We start from the raw sequence: 26,981 nt of genomic DNA on the forward strand, positions 1-26,981 counted from the left end.
GCCAAGTGCCGGGTCCTGCACCTGGGGCGCAACAACCCCAAGCAGAGCTACAGGCTGAGAGATGAGTGGCTGGAAAGCTGCCTGGCCGAGAAGGACCTGGGAGTATTGGTTGATAGTCGGCTGAATATGAGCCAGCAGTGTGCTCAGGTGGCCAAGAAGGCCAACAGCATCCTGGCCTGTATAAGAAGCAGTGTGGCCAGCAGGTCTAGGGAAGTGATTGTGCCCCTGTACTCGGCTCTGGTGAGGCCGCACCTCGAGTACTGTGTTCAGTTTTGGGCCCCTCGCTACAGGAAGGACATGGACGTGCTCGAGCGAGTCCAGAGAAGGGCGACCAAGCTGGTGAGGGGTCTGGAGAACAAGTCTTACGAGGGGCGGCTGAGGGAGCTGGGATTGTTCAGCCTGGAGAAGAGGAGGCTCAGGGGCGACCTTATCGCTCTCTACAGTTACCTTAAAGGAGGCTGTAGAGAGGTGGGGGTTGGTCTGTTCTCCCACGTGCCTGGTGACAGGACGAGGGGGAATGGGCGAAAGTTGCGACAGGGGAGTTTTAGGTTGGATGTTAGGAAGTACTTCTTTACCGAAAGGGTTATTAAGCATTGGAACGGGCTGCCCAGGGAGGTGGTGGAGTCACCATCCCTGGAGGTCTTTAAAAGACATTTAGATGTAGAGCTTAGCGATATGGTTTAGTGGAGTACTTAGTGTTAGGTCGGAGGTTGGACTCGATGATCTTGAGGTCTCTTCCAACCTAGAAATCTGTGTCTGTGTCTGTGTTCATAGAACGGCTGCAGTTGGAATAGACCTCTGAAGGTGATCTGGTCTTACTCAAGTAGGGTCACTGAGAGCACGTTGCCCAGGACCATGTCCAGACAGCTTTAGAAACCTGTTCAAGGAGGGACATTCTGTAACCTATCTAGGCAACCTGTGCCTGTGCTCAGACACCCTCACAGTAAAGAAGTACTTCCTGATGTTCAGGGGGAGCCTCCTGTGTTTGTGCTCACTGCCTCTTGTCCTGGCACTGGGTACCACAGGGGAGAAAAAAAAAAAAAAAAAGCCTGGCTCTGCCCCCTCCTTCAGGCATTTATACACATTGATGAGATCTAACACCCCCCACCCCCACTCCCCCACTCTCTCTGTCTTCTCTACGTTAAAAAGTCACGGCTTTCTCAATTTTCCCTCATACGAGAGGTAGTCCTTAATCATCTTCACAGCCCACCACTGGGCTCTCCCCCAGCATAGTGTCGTTCCTCCCAAGTGCAAGGCTTCACATTTCCTGTTGAACTTCATGAGGTTCTTACCACCCCATTTCTCCAGCCTCTCCAGGTCCCCTCTAGATGGCAGCACAACCAACCCTCTGGTGTTTTGGCTACTCCCACTTTTTGCGTCATCTGTAAACTTAATTCAGGGCATGTTCTGCCACATCATCCAGACCATTAATGAAGATTTTTAACAGGACTTGACCCACTACTGACCCCTGGGGTGCATCAGTAATTAACTGACCTCCAACTAGACCACACCATTGATCACCACGCTCTGGGCCCAAACAGTCAGCAGCCAGTTTTCAATCTATGCCATTGTCTGCTCACCGAGCCCATACTTCAACAGCTTCTCTGTGAGGATCTTACTGCGTACAGTTCTGAAAGCTTTCCTGAAGTCAAGGTAGACAATATCCACTGCTTTCCCCTCATATACTAGCCCAGTCATTCCATTGTAAAAGTTTACCTAGCACATCTTCCTCTTCACGCATCTACACTAACTACTCCCAACTATCTGCTTGTCCTTCACAGGCCTGGGAACATTTTCCAGGATTAGTTGCTCCATCACCTTCCCAAGAATCAAGGTGAGGCCAACTAGCCTATAGCTTCCTGGGTCTTCTTTTCTGGCCCTTCGTGAAGATAGTAGTGACATTTGCTATCCTCCAGCCTTTGGGACCTTCTCCTAGATGCCACAACTAATCTAAGATCATTGAGAGGTTTCACAATGACATCAGCCAACTCCCTCATCACTCATGGGTGCATCATGTCTAGGCTCATGGACTTACGTACGGCCAGTTTGCTTAAGTATGTCCTCACCTGACCCTCTTCCACTAAGGTACTTTGTCCTTGCTTCAGTCTTTCTGTGACCTCCCATGCCTTGGATTCCTGAAGGCCAGTCTTACTAGTAAAGACAGGCAAAGAAGGCATTCAGTACATCATCTCTTTCCACCTCCTGCATAACCAGATCTCCCGTTTCCTTCAGGAATGGGTCCACGTTTTCCCTAGTATTCCATTTGTCATCTATGCACTTAGAGAAGCCCTTCTTGTCATCTTTGTTATCACTTGCCAGATTCAATTCTATGTGGGCATTGGCTTTCCTAACCCATTCTCCGCATTCTCAGACAGTGTCTCTTACTCATTCTGGGTTACTCATCTTTGCTTTTACCTTTTGTGTGTTTTCTTTTTGTGTTGGAGTTTGGCCAGGAGCTCCTTGTTTGTACCATGCAGGTCTCCAAGCATTTTTGCTCAACTTCCTATTTGACAGGAGATATGTTTCTTGAACTAGGAGATAATCCTTGAATATTAACTAGCTTTCTTGGGCTTCTCTTCCCTTTAGAGCTTTATGCCATGCACCTCTACCAAGCAGATCCCTGAAGAGATCAAAGTCTGCTCTCCTAAAGTCCATCTTGCTTTTTGCCCTGCTTCCCCCCTTCAGAATCCTGAACCCCACTTTCTCATAGTCACTGAAGTCAAGGCTGCCTTTGACCTCCATATCCCCCAACAATCCCCTTGATGAGTATGAGGTCCAGCAGAACACCTCTCCTCACTCCTCTACCACCTGGGTGAGGAAATTATCATCAATACACGCTAGAAACTACTTAGATTGCTTATGCCCTGCTGCATTGTCCCTCCAGCAGGTCCTGAGGCACCTGAAGAAGAACAAAAAGGAACACCAGACAGTAAGTCAGTTTCAGTAGGGCCCCAACTTAAATCACTCCAAACAAATACATGTTGCACAGGAAATAAGCAAGGAAAACTAGAATTTTTAGCCCAGTCTCAGGGCTATGATACCACAGGCCTCAGTGAGATGTGGTGGGATGACTTGCATAATTGGGGTGCTGAGACGGATGGCTATAGGCTCTTTAGGAGAGATGGGAAAGGAAAGAGAGGAAGTGGGGGTACATTAGGAAAGGTCTTGACTGCTTGAAGCTTAGATATGGCGATGAAATCATTGAGTGTCTCTGAGTAAGAGCCAGGGGAAGGGCAAACAATGTAGATAGTGTGGTTGGAGTATGATATAGAACACCCAACCAGAATGAAGAAAGACAATATTCTATAAGCAGCTAGGAAAAGTGTCACGATTGCTAGCACTCATTCTTACAGGAGACTCCAACTTCCTAGATGTCTGCTGGAAATGCAATACAGCAGGGAAGAAACAGACTAAGGCATTTCCTGACTGTGTGGAGGACAACTTCCTCACAGGTAGTGGGGGAGCCAACTAGTGAAGATGCCCCACTTGACCTGTTAGTTAAAAAGGAAGGTCTCATAGGTGATGTAATGGCTGGAGGCCATCTCAGGCACAGCAATCAGGAGATGACAGCTCTCCATCCTTGAGGAAGAAAGCAGGGCAGTCAGCAGAACTGCTACTTTGCATTTTTAGAAAGCAGATTTGGGGCTGTTAGGGACTTGGCTAACAGAGCTCCTTGGGAAATAATTCTAAAGGGCACAGGTGTCCAGGAAGGCTGGATATTATTTAGAAATGGTATCTTGAAGACACAGGATCAGGCCATCTCTATGTACCAGCAGAGAAGACAACCAGCCTGGTTGAACAGAGAGAGCTTCTTCTGGAACTCAAGAAAAAAGGACAAGATAGTTTATAACCTTTGTAAAAAGGAGAAGGCGTCTCAGGAGAACTACAAAGATGTTGTGAGGTTATGTCATGAGAAAATTTGATGGGCCATAGCCCAGCTAGAAATTAACTTGGCTACTGCAGTTAAAGACATTAAAAATGTTTTTATAAATACATGAACAACAAAAGGAGGACTAAGGAAAATATACATTAATTATTGGATGGGGGGATGACATAGTGACAAGAGATGAGGAAAAGGCTGAGGTACTTAATGCCATCTTTGCCTTGGTCTTTATTAGTGAGACTAATTGTTCTCAGGGTTTCCAGCCCACTTTGCTGGAAGACAGAGACAGGGAGCAGAATAAAGCCCTTATTATCCAAGGGGAAACAGTTAGCAACCTACTACACCACTTGAACACACAAAAATCTATGGGCCAGATGGAACCCACACAAGAGTACTGAAAGAGCTGGCAGAATTGATGAGCAGCCTACTTTCAATAATTTATCAGAAGTTCTGGCTAACTGGGAAGGTCCCAGTTGACTGGAGGTTAGAAAATTTGACACCCATCTACAAGACAGGCAGGAAGTAGGCTCCGGAGAATTAGAGGCCTGTCAGTCTGACCTCAGTGCCAGGGAAAGTCATGAAGCAGATCATCTCAGCTGCCATCACACAACATGTACAGGACAACCAGGTGATCATATGCAGTCATCATGGTGTTTATAAAGGTCAGGTCCTGCTTGACTAACCTGATCTCCTTCTATGGTAAGACTGTATGCTTAGTGGATGAGGGAAAGGCTGTGCATGTTGCTTACATGGACTTTAGCAAAACAGTTGTTTCCCACAGCATTCTCCTGTAGAAACTGGCTTCCTGCAGCTTGGACAGATGTACTGATTAATGGGTTAAAAAATGACTGGATAGCCAGGCCCAAAGCATAGTTGTGAATGGATTTAAATTTGATTGGCAGCTGGTCACAAGTGGTGTTCCCAATTGCTAAGTATAGGGGCCAGTTTTAACATTTTTATCAACAATCTTGATGAGTGGATTAAGTGCATACTCAGTAAGTTTGTAGATAACACCAACTTGGGCAGGAGTACTAATCTATTTGAGGATAGGAAGGCTTTGGCAGAGGGGTCTGGATAGGCTAGATCCATGGGGCACATCCCATTGTATGGCATTCAAAAAAGCTAAATGCCAGGTGCAGCACTTGGATCACAACAACCCAATGCAGCAGTAAAGGCCCAGGGAAGAGTAGCTGGAAAGTTGCCTGGAAGAAATAGACCTGGGAATATGGGCCAACAGCTGGCTGAAAATGAGCCAGCAGTATGACCAGGTGGCCAATAAAGTCAATGGCATCCTGGCTTGTATCAGAAGTAGCGTAGCCAACAGGACTAGGGAAGTAATTGTCCCTCTGCATCGGGTTTACATGGCAAGGTTTTGGTAGCAGGTGGCTGCAGGGGTGGCTTCTCTGAGTCCAGAATCTGACCCTTGATAGATAAGGGCCAGTTTCCGCCAGCTCCAAAACTGACCTACCACTGGCCAGAGCTGAGCCAATGAGTGACATTGAATGTGCCTCTATGACAGCAGATTCTCAAGAAAGGGAAAAAAAAAAAAGCTGCACAACAGCAGCTAGGAGACCAAAGAGTAAAGAACAGCCCTGCAGACACCAAGGTCAGTGCAGAAGGAGGGCAGAAGGTGCTCCAGGCACTGGAGCAGAAGTCCCCTGCAGCCTGTGGTGAGGACCATGGTGAAGCAGGCTGTCCCCCTGCAGACCATGGGTCCCACGTGGAGCAGATCTCCATACTGCAGCCTGTGGAGGAGCCCACAGTGGAGCAGGTGGATGTGGCCTGGAGGAGGCTGCGGCCCATGGAGAGCCCCCGCAGGAGCAGGCCCTGGGCTGGAGCTGCAGCCCATGGAGAGGAGCCCACACAGGAAATACAATATTGTAATACAATACAATACAGACTTGTACGTCCATAAGTTCAACACTTCTCAGAACAACCATTTATGGACTTGATCAAAATAAACATTCCAATGTTTAGAATAAGGTATATAGAGAATAACTTGCACGGGAATGGTGAAATTATTGGGTTAAATACCCTGTTTTGCCAAACGAGTGCTGGCAGTAAAGCAACAGTGTGAAGTTAGTCTGAAATGAAAAACCTGAATCCTGAATAGGGTGCAAAGAGTTAAAAGAAAGAAAATTTTAAAAAGGAAGAAAATTTAAGAAAATTTTCCTTATTTGACTGTGTAAATTTAACTCTTTCAAGGAACCAAAACTCATTAAAAACAGTGCAATATCCATAGTGATTACATTTTAACTGTGGCAAAAATTAATATTCTGAACACTAAAGGACATAATGGAAATTAAGCTTCCTAAATTCCTACTGCTCATGCAATTAATATCTAATTTAACTTAGAAAGAAGCCAGTGACTTCTAAAAGACCAGTTTTATTCTTAATTTCTTTACATTAGCCTCAAAAAAAATCTTAAAATCTTTTGAAAGATTATACAAGCCACATCTACCCTTTTATAAAACTATTATAATCTTTACATTAGTATGAAAAAATAACTACAAAATGTTAGTACTAACCTAAAGTGTAGCAACAAGAATGACTTTCAGACATGTTTATTCTTAATATAGTAATTGCTGTTCTTGTTTTGAAAAACAGCAGGTTTTTTAATCAGTCAAGTATACTACAGAAGTGCCACAAAGCCTGAATAGTAAGCAAATGGGAAGACCTTTAACTCTCAAAATTGTTACTGTACATCAAAAATAATCAATTCAAAAACGGTCCTTATTTAAATAACTCAATTAACAGAATGTTAGAATAATATAGACAAATTATACAATTCTGTGAATTAGTTACAATTGAGAATATAGTGAAACACTAAATATAAACATCAGAACCAAAGAAAAAATTAAAACCAAGAGATGCAGATTGTTTCTGGTTTATTTCATGATCTCAAGAAGCTTCCCTCTCTGTGCTCAGTAAACATCTTATATACAGCTTTCAATGCTTTACAAAACTCTCTTAATAGCATTGCACATCTTCTAATTATATTTACACATGCTTTCTTGAAAAATCAAAATGTTTCTAAAATGTTTTAAAGTACTGCAAAACTACTTTTTATACAGTAATCAAAAAAAAAAGACTTCAGAAAGTTTCTAGTTGTTTAGAAAGAAGTAGATGTAGCAATATTTTTTCTGTAACAGTGACAGAAACTAGTCTGCCTCCCAGCTGCAAAGAGCCATGTCCATGTTACAAATTGACCCCATCAACTAGCCCATGTCTACATTTTCACAACTTGATACTAGGTGAAATAGGCTACATACATTTGTTTTGTAAATTTAAGTAGTCTAAAGCTGTTCTGTGGGAGCAAAGTTCCTCAAATATGCATCAGGACACTTCAAAGTAAACCAAAACAAGAGCCAATTGCCTCCTCAGGACCACCTAGAACTCTGAAGCCTGACAATCAGCCTCCATAAGCACTAAACACTTCCCTAGGCAATTTTTTCATCTTAATCCAGGCAACCATACTGTACTGCACATCAGAAATGCTACATAGACTAGATGTAGACCTGTGCCTAAGATATTATCTCCCAGAACTTGTTCTTTTTGACTCATCTGTATCTCATCTACAAAGACTATTTATATTAGTCTACAGTGTTTATGTAAAACAGGGAGAGAAGGCATCAGCAATGATTGCAGCATATTTCATGATGTAGGATCGCATCTCTGGAATCACTGAAGCATTCCGTTATACAACTGATACCCCAAGAGCAGGTTTCAGGCAAAATATTACTCATCTGACACTGTCAATACATATTTTTACCTCAGCCACATTACATACACTGCACGCAGCAGATGCCAAAATACAGAAGTAGATAGAGGCCACACACAAATAATACTGCAACAACATTGCATTCATCAGCATTAAAATTCATCCATTCTCATTAGCAGGACTTCTAGTGCTATATTCTACAGTCAGATGCATGAAGGAGTAGAAGAAACAGTCTGCTGCATCAAAGAACTTAAATTATGGAATTCATTGGATAGCCACAGTACCGATAAGACTGACTCAACGAAGGCAATTCTCACAACAAAGATAATGTTTCCGTCATACTAGTAGGAGCCTGGACTGTACAAGTCCAATAGTCATACTGGCAAAGAATGCTCAGCACAAAAGATATGATATCTTAACTGAAGTACTCACCCAGCTAACGCTTAGTTCCACGGAATCTTTGGTCTGTCTGTGAGAAGCTACACACATCAGAAAACACAATAGCAGCCATCAACAAATTATTTAATTAAACATCTTGTCAATGTGATTCACACTTTGACAAAGAAAAAAGGAATAAGCCTTTTACAGCACAAGGTATATGGCAACTGCAGGTAAGAATCATGAGAGCTATCAGTTAAATCACTCTGGATTCCCCCACCCACAAATTACTACACCTGCAGATTTTAAACAGAAAGAATTGTCCAAACTTCACTACTTATTTTTGTCACCAAGAAAATTACTATTCTGTGTTAACTTAGAAGATTTTTATCTCCTCTCAAATGTATACATTCTGACAAAACAACCTCAGTAATGCATATTATCAATCTTCCCCTTTAATTCTAGGTTTGATCGAAAGGAACTTTAGTTTTCTTCAAGCTAGTTCATCATTATTAGCTGTGCTCAGTGCTTTCACATCACTTGGTTAACTCCTTTTTATTCTACCCATTAAATCCATCAGTGGTAAACTCAAAAGGTATTTAAATACAGTAAACTCCAGTTAAAATTAAGAAGAATTGACAACTGCATGACCATATCATTCACCATTCATTTTCATCCTACAAACAGCAGTTGATAAAAAGAAATTCTCTGTATAATCTCACAGGATACGATGTCTGAGGGCTCCTCAGTTTTGAAAAGCAGCCTTTTGAAGTCAGTGCTGTCCTTTGAGAAACAAATCTAACAAAACAGCATCGAGTGGATCCAATACTATATGCACAACTTCAGTCAAAAGTGTTTCTGCAAAAGTCACCAATGGAATGTGCACACCTTCACAGGAAGGGGTTGCTACCTGTAGGTTTAAATAGCAATACAGCTCCACAAGCATAAACAGTTTTTCATTAGATGAAATCCAGTCTTGCTAAATAGCGAATATTAATATTCAAAGTAAAATTCTAACTTGGGTGACCTACCCACAGCATGTCACATACTCCAGCTGCGGTACACTTCCCTATTACTAGGACAGCTATATGACTGACTTTTTTTTTTTTTTAAAGAGCTTTTCAAATTCAGATGACAACTTAGTAAGTGATTACACGAGTTAAATCTTCAAGTTCTGTGGCCCCAGACATTCTTCAGTAATAGTATTTGTGCTTGTCTACTTCTGGCCTGAACCATTTGTCTGCTAACCTGACTTTGGTGCATAGAACTAATCAGACTTGGGGGGGAGGTCCCATGAAGTTTCTATCAGACAAGCTAAAAACACAGATTCAGAAAAATGCCTGGTATTAATAATAAGTTCATATCATCAGGGTAAAAGAGGGCAATGAATCTCACAGGTAGAAAAGATGAGATCACAATCGGCAATTCCCATGGCATAGACTGCCACAAAACCAAGAGTTTAAGCCAACATCTTAGTTTGAATGTTCTACAGGAAAATGAGGCAATCTACTTAAATGAACTTACAGTTTTAGAGTCATTTAAAACTTACTTTGAAAAGCAAATGATAATTTGGTAATTTGCTAATCTTAGCAATAGGTCATTTTTCCCCCCATCTTTTCAACTCAATTTCATAAATATTTATCTTGCAACACTGTATCATACCATATTCTTTCAATGGAACCTGACAAAGTCAGGCTCTGCTTTAAAGAGACACTGTTCCTGTTCCACATATTAATGACCAACTACAACACCACCCCCATTCTACCCCCATACCACCAAGTTCTAGAAAAAAATCATTTTTAATATTTCACTGCATAACAATTTAACACTCCAATATCAGAAAAAAAAACATGCAATAAGCTGTCAATATTTATTAATACTTGATTTGTACTTTTGACTTACTGTTAATTAAAAAGATTTCTAGTCCTATTTTTCTTATTTTTTTAATATAACCACTAAATGTCATAAATAACTGCTATCAGATACAAGAATGGGTAGGACCACATCATCATATTTACCTCTTTAATTTTGTTCCTCTTCTCTCGAATATCCGGGTCTGCTGGTTCTCCACTGGTTATCCCTATAAGATTTGGTAAAGGAACAGGGGGCAGTGGCTTGCTGTCTTTCTTTTTCAACTCTTGCACTACTTTGTTCTTTTCTGTCTGAATCTCAGCTTGTATCTCATCACGTGATTTCTTCAATTTCTCCTTAGCCTCTTCCAGAGCCTTTTCATGATCTGCTCGGATCTTATTTCTCAGACGTTCCTCTTCTTCTCTAGAGAAACAAATGCTAGTCAGCATCTCATTACTAAAAATACATTGATCATAAACAAACTGCAGCTTCAAAACAGAAGCCACATTCCAAGTTGGTTTACTCTAAATAATTCTAATGATTCAGACAAGTTTATTGCGTAGAAATGTGCATTAACATATTTCAATTTTGCCATGAAGCTCAAAAGATGCACACATCACTGACAGTATTTTAGAAAAATGTATCATAAGGTATTCTGGATTATACCTCAGCACCTTTGCTTATCTACTCAAGACTTTAGAAAGGAAAAGCCCTACATCCTGTACTTCAACTACAGGACGTATGCACAGGCATATCTAACAATCAGTCTTAATATAATCAAAAGGGCTCTTCCTCACCTTCTGCACAATAATACATCATTTGCAACTTGTCAAGATCTGGAGTAATAGTTACAAAAAATTGCAGTAAGGCCCTTATTAACAATGAGATTGCAGCAAGAGCTGTAAACCCCATCACGTTGTGTTTTGCCTTGAATTCAGTACTTATTGTTCTGATCAGTATCATCTATAAATCTCACAAGCTAAAGGCAGAGTTAATTATAAAGCAATTTAAGAACATAAGGGTTTTTAATAAAGCATGACTTTGAAACTCACTGTTGCCAAAAGCAACAATATCTTGGTTCTAAGCACAATCTTCCACTATGATCTTTAATGATCAGTAAAAGACGAGATTCACACACAAAACAAGGAGTGCTGTTTTAAAGCCTGTGTTAAACAAGAGGTTATTCTAACAAATGAAAAATATCCTAAAATACTTAAAGGCATCAGGAAAACACACATCAGGACCCTCAACATAACAAAACCGTTTTATTTTTCTTTATAGAGTTGTTCAATGACCAATATAAGCCAAAATAGTTGCAGAGATTAAAAACAATACACTCCCTACCCTCTGCCTCCCTGGACAAAAAAAAAATACTCTTTTGCCGAAAAACATTAAGTGGATAACGGAAAGAAGAGAAGGCATGCAGCAAGCCACATAAGAGATACCAAGCTTGGCCTAACCACTTTTAGTGGGAGCTGAGTCACTTGACACAAATAACATTTTTTTCCAGTGTATTGAACCAGTACTAATGAAAATGAACAATTGCTATCTGATACACGACAATCAAAAGTAAATCCAAAATTTACAGAAAACACAACCATGGGATTAACTGTTAACCATACATTAACCAAAAAAAAAAAAAAGAAGATACCTACATGTTTAAACTGGGCTATTTTTCCTATAAAGTTTATTAAAAATATTTGACATCTATGATAAACTGGTAACATTTCAGAGATTCAACCAAACTAAGTAACAGATTGGGGTGCTGCACTGAAATATTTAGATTGCAATATCTAGGAATATGGACAGACCTTACTGAGCTTTCCAAGTAGAGCAGAACTGTTTTTATTAACCTCATAGATCATGTCATGACTATTACACAGCACTGTTTCACCTTTCCAAAATAGGTTGAAGAGCAAAGGCAATATGAGTAACTTACATGAAGTTATGTTTTATATGTTTTAGAAGAAAGACATTCTGCTTTCTTTACAGTGTCTACTGCACTTTTAATAATGGCTACTGGGATGATTCAAGTATTAATAGGGGCTTTGAGACACAAGCAGGAAGGACTAAAAAAATCAAGCAGCCATATCTCAAAGATGAGGAAAATAAAAACATTGGATAGAAACACTTGCACTCTGGATATAAAAATATTGCCAGATGGTTTACAGAATTGATCTAAACTGGGGCAGAGACAAAAGAAGCTCACAAATGAAAAAAAAAAATCAAAATATTTTAACAGCACCTAAAAGAGAATAGTCTAAGGATATGCTTTTCCTGAGCAGATGTGACAACCTAAACTTGAACTACTGCCCTAGGATAAGGCAGAGCATAGTAAGCATATTCACACACATCTTAAAAAGTTCTTCTTCCATCTACTTTCTTATTAAAAATACCTCATGAACGTGCTCTCTATACTGCATGCCAATACTCGGATTTCCAAGAGAAAGCACAAAAGGTATCCATCAGAAATGACTCCTAAGAACAGCTGTTATACAGAATAGAATATTGCAGGCCATGTATCAGTTGAGGAATGGAAGAAATTCAAAATGTCTTCTCTAACAAAATTAAAAGGTAGAAACTTCTTCGGAGTAGAGGGAATATGGAAAGGACACTCAAGCAGATTAGAATGGGGAGAGGCTCATAACAACCCTGCTGTAGAACCTCTCAAATTGACCAGATAAGTTGCTGCAAAATAGATAAAACCAAATGGAAAGAAAAAAAAAAATCACCAACTTGTCCTGATACTTTAAACGCATCATTCTAGAAATAGGAGTCTTAACGTATTAAAGTGATAGTCTACATTTCAGCACAGAAAAGAAATGTAAGATAAGGACTGCTATGTTTTAAGATGCATTAGTTAATGAAAGTTTATTTTTAAAGTAATGTACAAAACAGAAATCAGAATTAATGCAGATATAAAGCACACTGTAACATTAATGAAGCATTAATGCACTAACTAGCATTTTCTAATTCTTCTAATTTTAAACTATTAATTGTCTTAAAAAACTGCTTTTGAAAACCAACTAAAAATATTTAAAGTGGACTCCCTAAATTTTTTAAAAACCAATTGAATACAATTTCAGTTACTGTCTGTAGTGGGTTTACATGGCAAGGTTTTGGTAGCAGGGGGCCATAGGGGTGGCTTCTGTGAGAAGGATCTAGAAGCTGCTCCATGTTTGGTAAGGGCCCCACTGCTGACCAGAGCCGAGCCAATAAGTGATGTTGTTTTGTGCCTCTGTGAGAGCATATTTAAGACAGGGGAAAAAAAAAACGCTGCGCCACACAGCAGCTGGGAGAGTGAGAGGAGTGAGGAACAGCCTTGCAGGCGCCAAGGTCAGTGAAGAAGGAGGGGGAGGAGGTGCTCCAGGCGCCGGAGCAGAAGTCCCCTGCAGACTGTGGTGAGGACCATGGTGAAGCAGGCTGTCCCCCTGCAGCCCATGGAGTACCACGGTGGAGCAGGGTTCCACGCTGCAGCCCGTGGAGGAGACCACGGTGGAGCAGGTGGATCTGCACCGACAGAGGCTACGGCCTGTAGAAGACCCCTGCTGGAGCAGATTCTGGGCCAGACCTGTAGCCCGTGGAGAGGAGACCACGCAGGAGCAGGTGACCTGGCAGGAGCTGTTGCCCGTGGGGAATCCAGGTTGGAGCAGTTCGCTCCTGAGGGATGGACCCCGTGGTACGGACCCACATCTGGAGCAGTTCTTGAAGAGCTGCTGCCTGTGGGCAGCCCACGCCAGATCAGTTGGGCAAGGACTGCATCCTGTGGGAGGGACCCCACAGCACAGGGGACAAGAGTGACCGAGAAGGAGCGGCGGCGAAGAAGCGCTATAGACTGACCATAACTCCCATTCCCCCGTTCCCCTGTGCCGCTCGGGGGGAGGAGGTAGAAGAGGGTGGATGGGGGAGAAGGTGCTTTTGGTTTCTTTCCTTTGTTTCTCACTTCTCTAGCTTGTTAGTAATAGGTAAGAAATCTTACTATCTCCCTACGCAGAGTCTGTTTTGCCAATCATGATAATTACTGTGTGATCTCCTCGTCCTTATCTCAACCCTTGAGCCCTTTTCATCATATTTTCTCCCCATTCCTCTTTGAGGAGGGGGAGTGAGAGAGCAGTTGTGGCGGAGCTCGGCCGCCCACCCGAGTAAAACCACCACACTGTCTCACAAACTTTATTTGACAATTAATATAACTAAGGGCTATAAAAATGTTTGGGCTAAATATTTATACCATTTAGCACAATACTAACAGAGCAATCCCCACATATTAATCCATTTTGTGTAAGGTGTATGACAGTTACAGTTCTCTGATGAAGGATTATCTAAGTCAAAGTGCAGTAAATCGGGCTTCTCGTTCAAGAAATGCACAGTTCAACCCCACAGTGCACTAGCCCTGACTGTTATCACATAAATACACAGTATATTTTTAAGTTAAAATGTATATACATCTCGGCTGCACTCTTTAACTCAGCACACAAGAGCTCAAGGACTTTAAGGCACATTTTGTTCTCAGTTTGACAAAATCTGACATCACTTGGTAACACATTCTGTCAACAAAAAGCTTTATTACACAGACTGTTGTATTAGCACTTTGTTTTTTCTTAAGTGCTATTAGGGTTGCAGTTAAAAATTACAGTAGCACTATTACCTTTATATATTTCATCATGAGAAATATAACGGAATGCTTTAACAGACGCATTGACTGAAAGGCTTTTGAACAATTTCTTCAGCCACTTTTCATAGTGTCATCCATGTCACATTCATGTTTCTCCTAAACAATGAAAAATGAAGCACTGAGCTCCTCTTTATGACCATCAAATCCAATCTCATTAATACGGTTGAATAGTAGCAGTCCTTCACTCCCTCAGTTGAAGAGCAAAGAAACAAATTTCACAGTTGCTAAACACTACTATAAAAAAAAAGAATATAGAAGTAATACTGTTTAAGTTAACTTTTACGTTTTCCATGACACATTCGTGGCAGAGCAGAATCTTCTTGTACTCCTGGAAAAGTTGCTTATATTCTAACGTGGTAGCAATGTGCTTGTTTAAATAACAGATGCAGCTGAAAATTTGCATTGATCAAAAAACTTGAAACCATAGGTCTGTAGTCTGGAAACCTTTTCTGAAGCTAGCAGAAGGTGGCTTTGTGGAAGACGCAGCTAGACAGAATGAGGTAGCCAGAACTAGAGATCATTTCTCACAATCACGTTTTCACTAAGAAAGAGTATTCTGTACAGAAACCAAAGACATGGCTTATGGAGAATGAGAAATAGGAAGCATTATTGAAGTATTTTGATTCTTAAATGTTCAGTGTGGGGTTAGTGTATTTTGGAAGTATGTTTCTCGTTTTCAAACTCAGTTTCTGGAGGCAAATGATAGCCTTTACCTTTTGACTAGATCTACTAATGGTTTTGCTAGTAAACACTGAAATCAGGTTTTTCCATGAGGTTCATCCTTTGAAAAAAAGGAATTTTTAGAACATGATAATTATGCCTTTCAGGCCTTCATAAAAAGATGTTCATGGTACGTCCACATGAACCTAGTTTGCAGAGGATGTTTTACAATAAATGTGCTTTATCTGTATATATAAATTTTTTGGTAAAGCCTGCGGTTAACATGCATGTACCCAAACACAATCCCCCCAAAAAGATGTGAAAAAAATTAACTATGTTTGAGTAGCTATAGTGAGTGTGACTCACTAAAGTGTGCCATTGCAGTAACATGCTTTGTGCACTATCACAACTTTGTGCTACCAAAATCGAGCACCATGAAGATTCTACCTATGTCCTGCCCTCTAATTTTCAGTCCCAGGACAAGTAACTGGTGTTGAATCATTCTACCATCCTCATTTATTTCCAGATTCAAGGCGTATGAAACAGCCATAATTCAGAAAAGTTTTGAACTCACGTCTAAACTACTAGTGAACTACTATATACATTTATATAGTAGTTTTGATTTCTACAGCATTATAACCCAATAAGATTCATTAAGGAGGTCTGAATGACAGTCTACTTTCCTTCACCCACTCAGCAGTATATTTAAGTGTTTGAAGAAAATATGCAGAGACTCAATAAAGATGAAAAATTCTATCATTAACTGTATGATCAGCGAAAAGTCTTCCAGGAAGTGACATTTTGAAACAAACATATGAAAACAGTAAGATGAAGAGAAAGGTCAACAGTTATTTGAGAGAGTTTACAAGAGAAAGTACAAGAGCTTCTTCTGCAGACAGATATTCACTGTGCAATTACCAATGATGGACAGCCTGAGCTGCAAGAAATGTCATATTGTATGTTCCAGCTGAAGATGTATTTTACCAAATGTATTGAAGTATATGACCTTACTGAAAGAAAAATCACACTCCTAAAAAGTCACATCACTTTTCTTGAGTTCTTAGGCATCATGACATAAGTGAAAATACATAATGAAGTTGTGAAAAGATTTGAAATGTGTCACCCACTGAGACTCCCCACTGCCTCCCACTCCCCACCAAACAGCACCCAAACGCCAACAAGCTCCTCATCCAGCATAAGAAAGAGTCAGCAACAGTTCAATGAGTGTAGATATCATTATATCCAAGAAATCACAGAGATAAAGAAGAGAGACCTCAAAGGACCAAACTAAGAACATATTCACAGCTTAATAAAGATTGGAAACAATCCCAGCACAAACACATATCAGAATGTGTCAAAAATGGTTTCCCTACCCAACTATCCCCTTGCCCCAGGCAACACTAGCAAACTCTTACAACACACACCTTTTTGAGTAAATCTTCAAAAACCTTATCTAAAGCAAAGCTGCTGCTTCCTTTAGTCACCCCAACAGCTTGTTCTAAAAATCTTGAGACAAAATAGAGAGGTCTACGTACCATGAAACTACATTGGTAGCATCTTTAAAACAAGCGATATTAAAAGGATCATCAAGTAGACTATTTTTGCCAGCAAGGAACATGAATAGACCCAATAATTACAATCTGAAACTAGACAAGTGCATGCCAGATACAGGTGCAAGTTTCTTAAACAATCACTGTAATTAACTATTGCAGCTGCTTATGCAAGAATGTTGTACACAGTCTCCACAAGCAGACAAAACGTCATTCAGAAAAGACCACAAATTGTAAGGCTTGATAACAGAATCACTAGGTGAACCTTTATGTGCTACAACTATGCATGAGGTGGTGACCTTTCTGAACTTAAGAGCAGCCACTAAAGCTTCACTTGCCAGGAGGACTTTTAATGTAAGTCTCTCCTACCTGCTGTGAGAGAACAACCTTTTGAATAACTGATCTGGAGGAAAAAAAAAGCTTTCAAGGTTGTTCATTCAAGATTTAAAAAGAAAAAAAAATAAAATAAAGACAAGTAAAGAAAACTGGCCACCAGCAACTACTCTCCCACACTAAAAAGCATAGCATAGGGTTACTAAAGCAAGACAGCAACCAGTTTGTTATTGTTTGGATTCTCAGCAGATGGGTAGACAAAAAAAAAATTTGAGTCAGTGACTCAAAAAACATTTCACACATTAAGTATTAAAGTTGCTTTTCCTTCCAACATACACCATTTTATAACATACGCACACATTACAAGCCCATCATGTTTTCCTAGTATATGGAGAATACACTTTCACGCCATGCAAGGACATAGGTTAATTTTCTGGGCGATGAGAGGCAGCAGATAATAACTAAAGGTGCACATTTCTTGAGTGGTTCCTTTTGAACAAAGGTGACAGTAGAACTTATTTCTAGCAGATAGTTACATTGGCATATGACACAAGTACCACCTGTCAAACACAAACAAGAGTTTCCTTATTCAAGCCCTTTTATCCCTCTCCCTCTAGTTTCAGAAATTTTTGTCTTGCCATTGCACTTCCCCCTTGATCTTCGTGTTCCTATTTCCCTGTTATATATTGTTGATACCAATATATTGTTGATACCAAGTTATCCTCTGATAGCTCGCTTCCTTGGTGTTCTTCAAGGACAGCTGCCACTCCAAATACCAGTCTTCCTCACCTTCACAGTCAGGTTCTTTGGACTGTGCTAAGGAGAGGAGAGAATTAACTGACACAGGTGCTCCCCTTTAATACTAAATAACCCCTCTTAAACTGCATATAGGCTTCCTGCAACACACTTCTTTCCACTTGTGAACAATAGACAACACAATAGAATAGTTCAATTAGAAGGAACCTACAAAGATCACTTATTTCAACTGCCTGAACACATCAAGGCTAACCAAAGGTAAGGCATATTATTAAGGGCATTAATCAAATGCCTCTTGAACACTGACAGTCATGGGGCATCAACCACCTTGCTCAGAAGCCTGTTTCAGGGTTTGACCACCCTCATGGTCAACAAAGTTTTCCTGATACCCAGCCCGAACCTCCCCAGCACAGCTTTGTGACATTCCCTTGTGTTCTACTGTTAGTTAACAGGGAGAAGAAACTGGCACCTCCTGCTGATGATGTGTCTGATTTCTTATTTCTTTTACTTTTTTTTTTATCTTAGGCCAAAAACCTGGGCCTTCAGACACCTTCAGCACAGCTCTTGAATTCCTCTCTGTGATGGAAGCTCACAGATTCTGTTCCAATCTGTTCTCTCTTCTAAAGCAAAAACCTCAGCCTCCAACATTTCTTTGCAGATAGCTGGGTGTCATCTTCAAGTCCAATGAACTGTAACTTTTAATCTTCCTCCCACATCTTCTGTTCAACAGTGCAAATTTCTCCATTACCTAGATTGCCTGTGTCTGGGCATTTTTTTTATTTTTTCCAGAACTTGACAACACCTAAGTTTTTCTATCTTGTTTCCACATATTTTAAATGTGGTCTCTCTTAACCCATATGTTTAGGGAACCCTCACAACTTGTTCTGTTCATTCGACAATTCTGTCAGGAAGACATTTATCAGCTACTTACATCTTTACGCTGCCTTGCTGCATTTTCTTTCTGCAAAACTTGTTACTCATTATATATACTTTTGTTGGCACAATGGCAAGAAAACAGCCACTTTTTGAAGTCCAATGTTAAATTCACTAATTCTTATGGCTGATCATTAAAGGCCAATGCTTGTTGTAACTTCTGTATCTATCTGTACACAATTGTTTTCCTTTATCTTGTGATTGAGATAGGGCCCTTTGAAGCAGCTCTGGAATAATAATATTTAGAGAGAATTTCAAAAATACAGATTGAATGGGCACTCAGAGAACTTGCCAAAGGGGCTGGACAGCTGAAGCACATCCCTTATGCATGAAGAGCAAGCCCACTGCAAAACTAAAAGCAAAAAAATTCCTTAGTATTGACAGATACGCTAAATTCAAGTTAATGCTTTTCTTGGCACCTAAAAGCACTGTCATAGCCTGCACAGTCAGCTTAATTTTTACTTGGTGAAGAAAGGCAGAGGTTTTCTGCAAACACTCTCCAACAGTTGCATTCATAATAGTAGCTAGACATTTGTCAGTGCTAAAAAGGGTCACTAGAGACCATGTAAGCATTTTATGCTTACCATAATTACAAAACTAGGATATTTCATGTATCAGGTCATACAGATTTTTCAGATGAATCAAATCAACTACTTCAGGAAGATATATGATTCAACAGCAGTTAACAAAAAAATTAATTAGTGAATAAATATACATTACACAATGCTTTACACACATTTTCAATACTGTATAAACAAGCTTACTGTTTTGTGTGTAGTGTCTTAGTGTGACTTGTCAAAACACTTAGAAAATGCAGTCGATGTGTGAAGTTCAACAATGTAGAGTTTTCAATCACTACAGCTCTATCAAAATGCTTCCTTAGATCTTTTTCATTTATATGATGTAGAAATGCATACAATTAGATCTGCCTCAAGGCACTAACAATCAAAAATAGGCATTATATCAGAATCTGGGTTGATTAAAGAAAATTCGTTTAATGGCTGCAGCTGGTTACTTTTGTGCAGAATATTAAGCCTCTACAGAGCAAGGTCTCAAACCTGATCGTCAAATCACTTACAATACTGTTATGAAGAAAAAAGCTATTTTTAGGAATTGATCTTATTTCCAAAAAAAAGGATACTAAAAGCTTATGAAATTTCAGAATTCTTTATGTTTTATCAAGAAACCTGAATCAGAGGAATGTTACCACCTGCCAAATGTAAAAGGATTCTAAACACCTTCTTGGCATAATATTGACTGGAGCATTTTATCTTCATTTCCAATGTGTAACCCTGTGAAACATTCTTTTTTTTCCCCCCTTAAAGTAATAAAGATGGAAGAACTTTGGAAGAAGCTTGAGTGAGAATAGTATATAGACTACAGGAATGATAAACAGAAAATGAAATAGGTATAGAACAAGAGCATTGGGTAGGATAAAAAGTTAGAAGTGAGCAAGATAGAAAGAACAAATATCTGGAAAAGTAGAGTTCATTTTGATGCAAGATTTTAACAGCACCAAAATTCTTGTAGGATACTTTTAAATTGCAGAAGCCTATTACACTTAATGATGTCAAACTACAATTTTCCACTGTAAACCTCTCTATCTAGCTGGAAACTGTTGCTATTTAAGTTTAGATATGTATATAGTGATGTATCGGAGCATTTAGACTCTGTGCTAATCGCACTCAAGTCCTAAACAGTACTTGCAAACATCTTGCATGCGATATTCATTCCTGATTTACAAGACTTACCGTTTGATCACGGCAGAATGACACATAGCTGATCTTGAGATACTGAGAAAACAATTACACAGAACTGGGTTCTCGTACAACAGCAGTGCATCATCTGCTAAGCACATTTACATACAGGACAAACAAAGCAGTCCCACTGCTGTCAATAGCACAAATCAGATACTGAAACATATGCTCAAGAAGAGAGAAAGAACCAGGGCACTTCCATTACACAGCATCAAATTCTTAAGTATTATTTTATGTCCAGCCTTCTACTAGTGTCAAAACCAAGTTTCTTATAAGAAAAAAAGGCATAAACCCAACTACACAAACCAGGAAGGAAAATAAAAATGGTGCATTCTATATCACAGAAGTTGCTGCAAATTCTGAAGCACTGCTGCATTTTCCATACAGTATGAAGTTGTTCTTTTTCAGAAGTAAACTTACTATGCTCTTTACTAAACATGTTTATTTTTCTTTATGGTATACAAAATTAAATATATACTCATTTTTTACAACAATTAAAACAAACCTGCTTCGAGGTAACATTTTTCCTAGCAAAACCACAATCCTATTTAAGCTGCCCAACATCCAATTAAACAGAATCCCAAAGATAGCCAGACTTAGATGGCTAATTTTAGATTACCTAAATGTATATATATATATTCATACACCTGAAAAATCAAGACACTACAAAATTACAGGTTCCCACTACACCTTAATTCTCACCCTTTTGAACACACGTAGAGCAACTAGCACTTCCTACACTACTTAATATTTTAACTTTCCCTGGAGTGAAAAGTTGTGGGGTTTTTGTCTTTTTTTTTTTTAATGCAATTTTTACATAACTTTTTACCTACAGAAAATGAATCATGGGTCCCTTTTAGCATAGCACCAGCAACTGTTTCAGTATATGCTGTGAGAGCTTGCACTACATCTTCAACACTACTGTACTGACTTGCTACTCCTTTGCTCTCTGTACTAGCTACATTGTCTGACAGTTATACCAAAATGGGGCAGGTTCATAATCCAGCTCTGTACAGGAATTTTGGAAGGAGATGGAATCAGAAACAAGAATAAAGCAACAACAAAAGAACTCTAATCATATATGTGCACTACAGACAGCATCCTTGCTCTCCGTTCTTTCCTGATCTTCTTCCTGATCCTAGAGTTTCAAATTCCACCCCTTTTGTACATTATACTCCCAGAGAAGGAAACAGTTCCTGGAGGCATGCACAAAATCTTCAGGAATCATTGAAAGGACCCACACAGTCTCCAGAAATTGAAAAAGTCCTAAGGCAGGAGTCTTATCCAGCTGAGAAATTCTCTGTCCTGAATAATCACATTGTAAAGTCAAAAAGGAATTTCTTAGCACATCTATTGATTATAGTATGTTTGTGTTCAGGCAGTTTAGCTCAATTAACAGATATTAACACTGTGATATTAGCTTGACTAACATGCTACCAAGAGTTTCCTAACATTTCACTTTATACAGAAACAGCAACATATAAAAGAAAATTTAAGCAAAAGAGAAACAGGATTTCACCTGTTTACCTTTACAAGACATAGCTTGAAAACACTCTTCCAGCAGAGATCAAAGGCTTGCTGAAACCAGTATGTAAGAACATCACAGAGAAAGCTGCATTAATACCTTGCAGTAAGAAGTGCTAAATATAAACATATTAAATACTTAATATACCAGGACAGCCCCACTCTTCGTATGTGCTAGGACACTGACAACTCAAGAACAGACTGAAAGTTTTAATTTAAAATACTAAGTTGATAACAATAAGAAAAAAATAAAACACTGAGCAGTAATATGTTGCTGACTTTTGAAAGCATAAAGTAACTGAGTTTTGGACACTAGAAAGGAAAAACATGGTGCCATTAAGACACTTGTTGCATATAATTAAGTACATATGTATATATTTAAGAGAAAACTAAGAAGCAGCAATCACTAAAAGGTATGATAATCATTTTAGCATCCCAGTAATTCACAACTGTAATGTTGGAGCTTTACATCCATTACAGACCCTATCATTTGAACTATAGAAGATGACAACCTCCTGCTACCAGTTACTATGTAGGTCAACAGCAGAGGAAGAGAAACATACCTTAACAGGGTTTCACATGTATCAGCTTGCAGCAGGAGGCAAAAAAACAAGGCTCAGGCTACAGTTTCACATGATATTTAAGCTGATTAATGCCTAGCTATTGCCAAGTACAAGGTCCCACTCAGCACTGCACCAGCTCTGGCACTTGTCAGTGGCTAGTGAACTGACTGAGGGTCTTAACATAAAAGACTACCTAGGGGCTTGGTAGCGTTGCCCTGAACATTTGTTCACTCTGAGTTTTTCTGCGTGGGTTTAGCTCCCTGAGTTAGCTATGGTAGGGTCAGATGACAGCCAAAGGATAACGTGAGGAGAGAAGCAGGAGCAATATTCTGTCTATGGATGAGTCCACATTGCCTTCCCATAACGGGGTCTGCCACAGACAAAAGTGCACATTGTAGCTACAAGGTGACTTATACCAAAAAACATACTAATTGTAGAGCTCTGAGGTACATAGTGCCAACAGTAATAAGGGAGGGGTCTACTGGAAACTGGCAACTACTAGATATATGCACCATAGTAATATGTATTATTATATTAAAATAATGGTAGAAGAATAAATTAACTGACTGGACAACCAACACAACACCCAGACCAGAGATCACCAATGTAAGCACAAGCCCTGGCAGGTTAAGTCTTATGATGTTCTTCCAACAGCTCCACCAACCCAACTTCCAGTCAGGGAGAAGGGGGTCTTACCTTCATTGCATGCCCAAGGCAGAGAAGCTGCATGCATGAGCAGCAGTAAAATATCCCTGGATGAAGAGAATTTGCTCACCACCAGCATGGGTACCCTCTTCCAATGGCGCACAGGAGCACAACTTCTCTGGCAATGCTACACTGACTCACTGGTTGCCAGAAAAGTAGACATTTTTAGCACCAAGTCAACTAGCACATGAATGATGCCTGCACGTCCACTTATGTTGTGGATTTTAGCATTGCTTACATGTAACAGCAGCATTGATAATATGATCAACAATAATATTACATAAAACAATATTCCAGCTGTAACTCAATATTCCTTGTGTTGGTCAGTATCTCTGTGCAAATCATTCTTTAACTTTTAGAGCTTTGGTTGCCCTAAAAAAAAAAAAACACACCTTCCTTACTCCTTATGATAGTATTCAGGAGACCAGAGAGCAAGCCACTCGGCTAAGCCACCTGAAAAATCATTGATCATGTAAGGGCACATCAGGCCTCCTAACAGGCTGACTGCCCAAACACTACTGCTGGAACTAGGATATAGGCAACATTAAATGGCTGACCACATAGGAGAACAGGACATGTGTTACAGTTCAAGTGTTACAGAACTGCATATTCAAGGATCTTAAAGTAGAGCCCAAGTGATCAGGAGCAGTTTTTCTGCACACAAACTCACATGATCGATAACCCCAGTCATTCCTTCCCCCACCATCACATCTAGTTTCTACTCCTCAAGTTTATCCCAATGATATTGCTTCCTCCATCCAATAAGTCACTCCCTACCATCCTAAGGCATTATTTATGCCTTACTGACCACCATTGTGCTTGAAATGTCTCCTTTCCCCAGTGCCACTCTGATAAGTCTCACTCACCTCACTCAGCCAATGCCCACCTCTTCTCATGTCTCAGACAACACCTTTTTTTATTTTTTATTTTTTACTCTGGGAAAAAGGAGAAGAAGGCTAAAATTACTATTTCACAGCCATCCTATATTATTTTATTTTGTTCAGTGTGTAGTTCCTATCTGCAGATTCCAAAGAAATAAATTGTTCCTTCTCATCATCAAGACCCTCTGCTAACCCTGACTTACCCCCTCCCCAGATTCTTGTTCCTAATCAGATACTCATTTCCCTTTTCCTTTTCCCACCCCCCTATACTGTAGAAATAGGAATTCTATTTGAGCTGTAGCAATGCCTTCTTCCTGCAGCCTGTGCTCAAAAGCGGTACCACAATAAATATGGTAACTCCCTCCTTTTATACCATGAGTCTTCTCAGACTCCAGAAGTAAACCTGAAGATCCTCACAAACCAAAGAAAAACAGTTGAAGAAAGTTAGCAATAGCCATGATATGACTACTATTTTAGCCTAAAAAGTACTCAATTTTTCAAATATAAAAGTTGAGAGCTAGCAAAAATACACAGAGAATGGCTATTGCAAAGGCAGAGTAGCAAACAGCATATAGCGTAGACTCTTAGATGGCAAACTTTCAGGTAAGCAGATGGCACTAGACTTCTTTGCATGGAAATCCCCCAGCAGTTTCTACAGAGCACTACAGAACAGACTACTCTCACAGATGTTCTGTCAACACAAGCTACGACATTTCTCTAACACTATTTACTCACCCAGCCTGAGTTGCTTTGCACATCCCTGAAGCAACAGTGCTGCAAATATACTACTGAAAGTTCACTTGCACTACTCAGTTTTATCCTCCCCAGGCTATAATTGTTGCTATATGGTAAGCTGATATTTGTTTATCGATGTTTAAAATCACAATAGCGGTCAACGTGCATGCACCATAAGCCATGCACTCAAATGTACAGCATAGAACTTGAAGAGGAAGAAGAATCCCTGGGAGCTATTCATATAGGAGACTGACACTAGCTTTTCATTGCAGGGGGTCAACATCACTAGGGTTTTACTGCTTAGGCTGAACAAGTTCTAAAAATACAGCAATTTCTCTTGATTTCTCTCACCACCAGAAAACAGTTACATGCAACCCTTCGGGTCAATACAGCTTCAGTGATGGTCAATTAGCATTGCTTTGGCGTGGGAGCAGCATTTTATCAGTCTGAAAGACAGATTAGCTCCTTGCACTTAGTGTTGGCAGGATCATTCCAGTTGCAACACTCCCTCACTCCCATGTGGCAGCAGTTTAAAAAGCTGTCCTACTTCAGAGAAATCGGAAGAATTATGGAGCAATGATAGAAAAAATTAATTTTAACTCAGTCTCAGAATGTCAGTAGCTTTCAGAAGGTATTTCATCATGAGAAAAATACAGACAGGAAAGGAACAGCAGGCAATGTCACAAAGCCTTTACTTACTTCAGGGGGAAAAAAACAAACATATATAGGACTTATTTTATACTGTGAACCAGAAGGAATGCATAACAGTATATCCACACTGCAGTCTCTGTCCTCTTGTAACAGTAATATTGGATTAATTAAAATGGAAATACTCTACAAAAAGTTCTTCTCCCATACCACACCTCTGGGAGTGGTTAGACGAAGAGAACAGCAAATTTTATCCCTCTCTACTTGTCAAATCAGCCAAATCAGTAACTGGAGATAGAGCAACGGGCTACCTGGAAATAATGATGTACTATCCAATCTGCACTGTTCCACAGAGCAAAACTATCTCATTACTCACAAAATTCTTTAATCTTATCAATAAATCAGAGGATGAAAGACAAGTGTGCGAAAAGTTATTTAGCCTTCCAGGTGCTTCCAGTAAGTTTCCACATAAAAAAAATCCTCCCCACTAATAAACTACATAATGATGATTCAGGAGACTGATAATTAGGTGGATTTTTTTCCTATTAAAAAAGGGAAGAAAACCAACAGTGGGTCAGTTACTCCCCACAGCATATTTATTTATATATATATGAAATAATGCAACACTCACACAACTCAGTACATGTATATACATCTATTATATAGAGTAAACAAGCATGCAGTACTAAGATTGCTAAACCAAAAGACTGCACTCTCTATGACCCACAGTCCAGTGAGAGCTTGGGCTCAGCTCAACCAAAAACTTATGTTATGAGAGGATACTCTCACAGTTGTAAATTTCAAAAGGTAAGAAAAACAGTGAAATTGCTGAGAGAGTAATTTAACTCAGGATAAACATATTGACAAAAGACATAAGATCTTCAGGGGAAAAAAAAAAGAGTTGGAATACGTCAACTCAACCAGATCAAGAATCAAACCACTCCAAGAAGGAAAGGCAGTTAGTATTTTCCTTCCATACAATTTCCACAACAGCAGGGACTCATCAGGCTGGTAAGCACATTAATCCTTAGCAAACTGCCTAACCAGCTAAGCAACCCACACTACCTAGAAAATAATTGCTGTGTCTCTGACATGAAGAACCTCTGTGCATGCTAGAAGATGCCAAAACCACATCCACAGCAATTCTGTATCTTTCATCCTTAAGAATTTAAGTTTTATGGAGGCTTTTATTTACTCTTGCTACTCAAAGCGAGAGTTAAGTTTCAGTCATTCTTCATGTTTTAGAAGAAAATGAGGCAGCACTAGCCACCCGTCACCAGACTTTTTTTTTTGAGACTACGCCTTTTCTTTGTGGAAGAAAAAGGTTGAGAAGAGATGGTGATACTGTTTAGATGCCTCAGACCACTCAGCCATTTTGAATAGCACCTACCACATTCATAGTCCTATTTTATTGCAACTGCCAAGCATTGA

The 26,981-nt window shown here is 39.7% G+C and overlaps 1 protein-coding gene across 1 annotated transcript in view; it reads right to left on the minus strand.

Moving 5' to 3' along the window:
* MAN1A2 (mannosidase alpha class 1A member 2) overlaps nucleotides 1–26,981 on the minus strand; it is a 145,891-nt gene that overhangs the window by 105,079 nt on the left and 13,831 nt on the right. The window contains exon 2 of the mRNA XM_035569582.2: nucleotides 10,001–10,256. Within this exon, the coding sequence (XP_035425475.1) occupies nucleotides 10,001–10,256 (256 nt within the window). The remainder of the gene's footprint in view (nucleotides 1–10,000; nucleotides 10,257–26,981) is intronic.

Source organism: Cygnus atratus, chromosome 1 (assembly GCF_013377495.2).
Source record: "Cygnus atratus isolate AKBS03 ecotype Queensland, Australia chromosome 1, CAtr_DNAZoo_HiC_assembly, whole genome shotgun sequence".
Classification (NCBI taxonomy): Eukaryota; Metazoa; Chordata; class Aves; order Anseriformes; family Anatidae; genus Cygnus; species Cygnus atratus.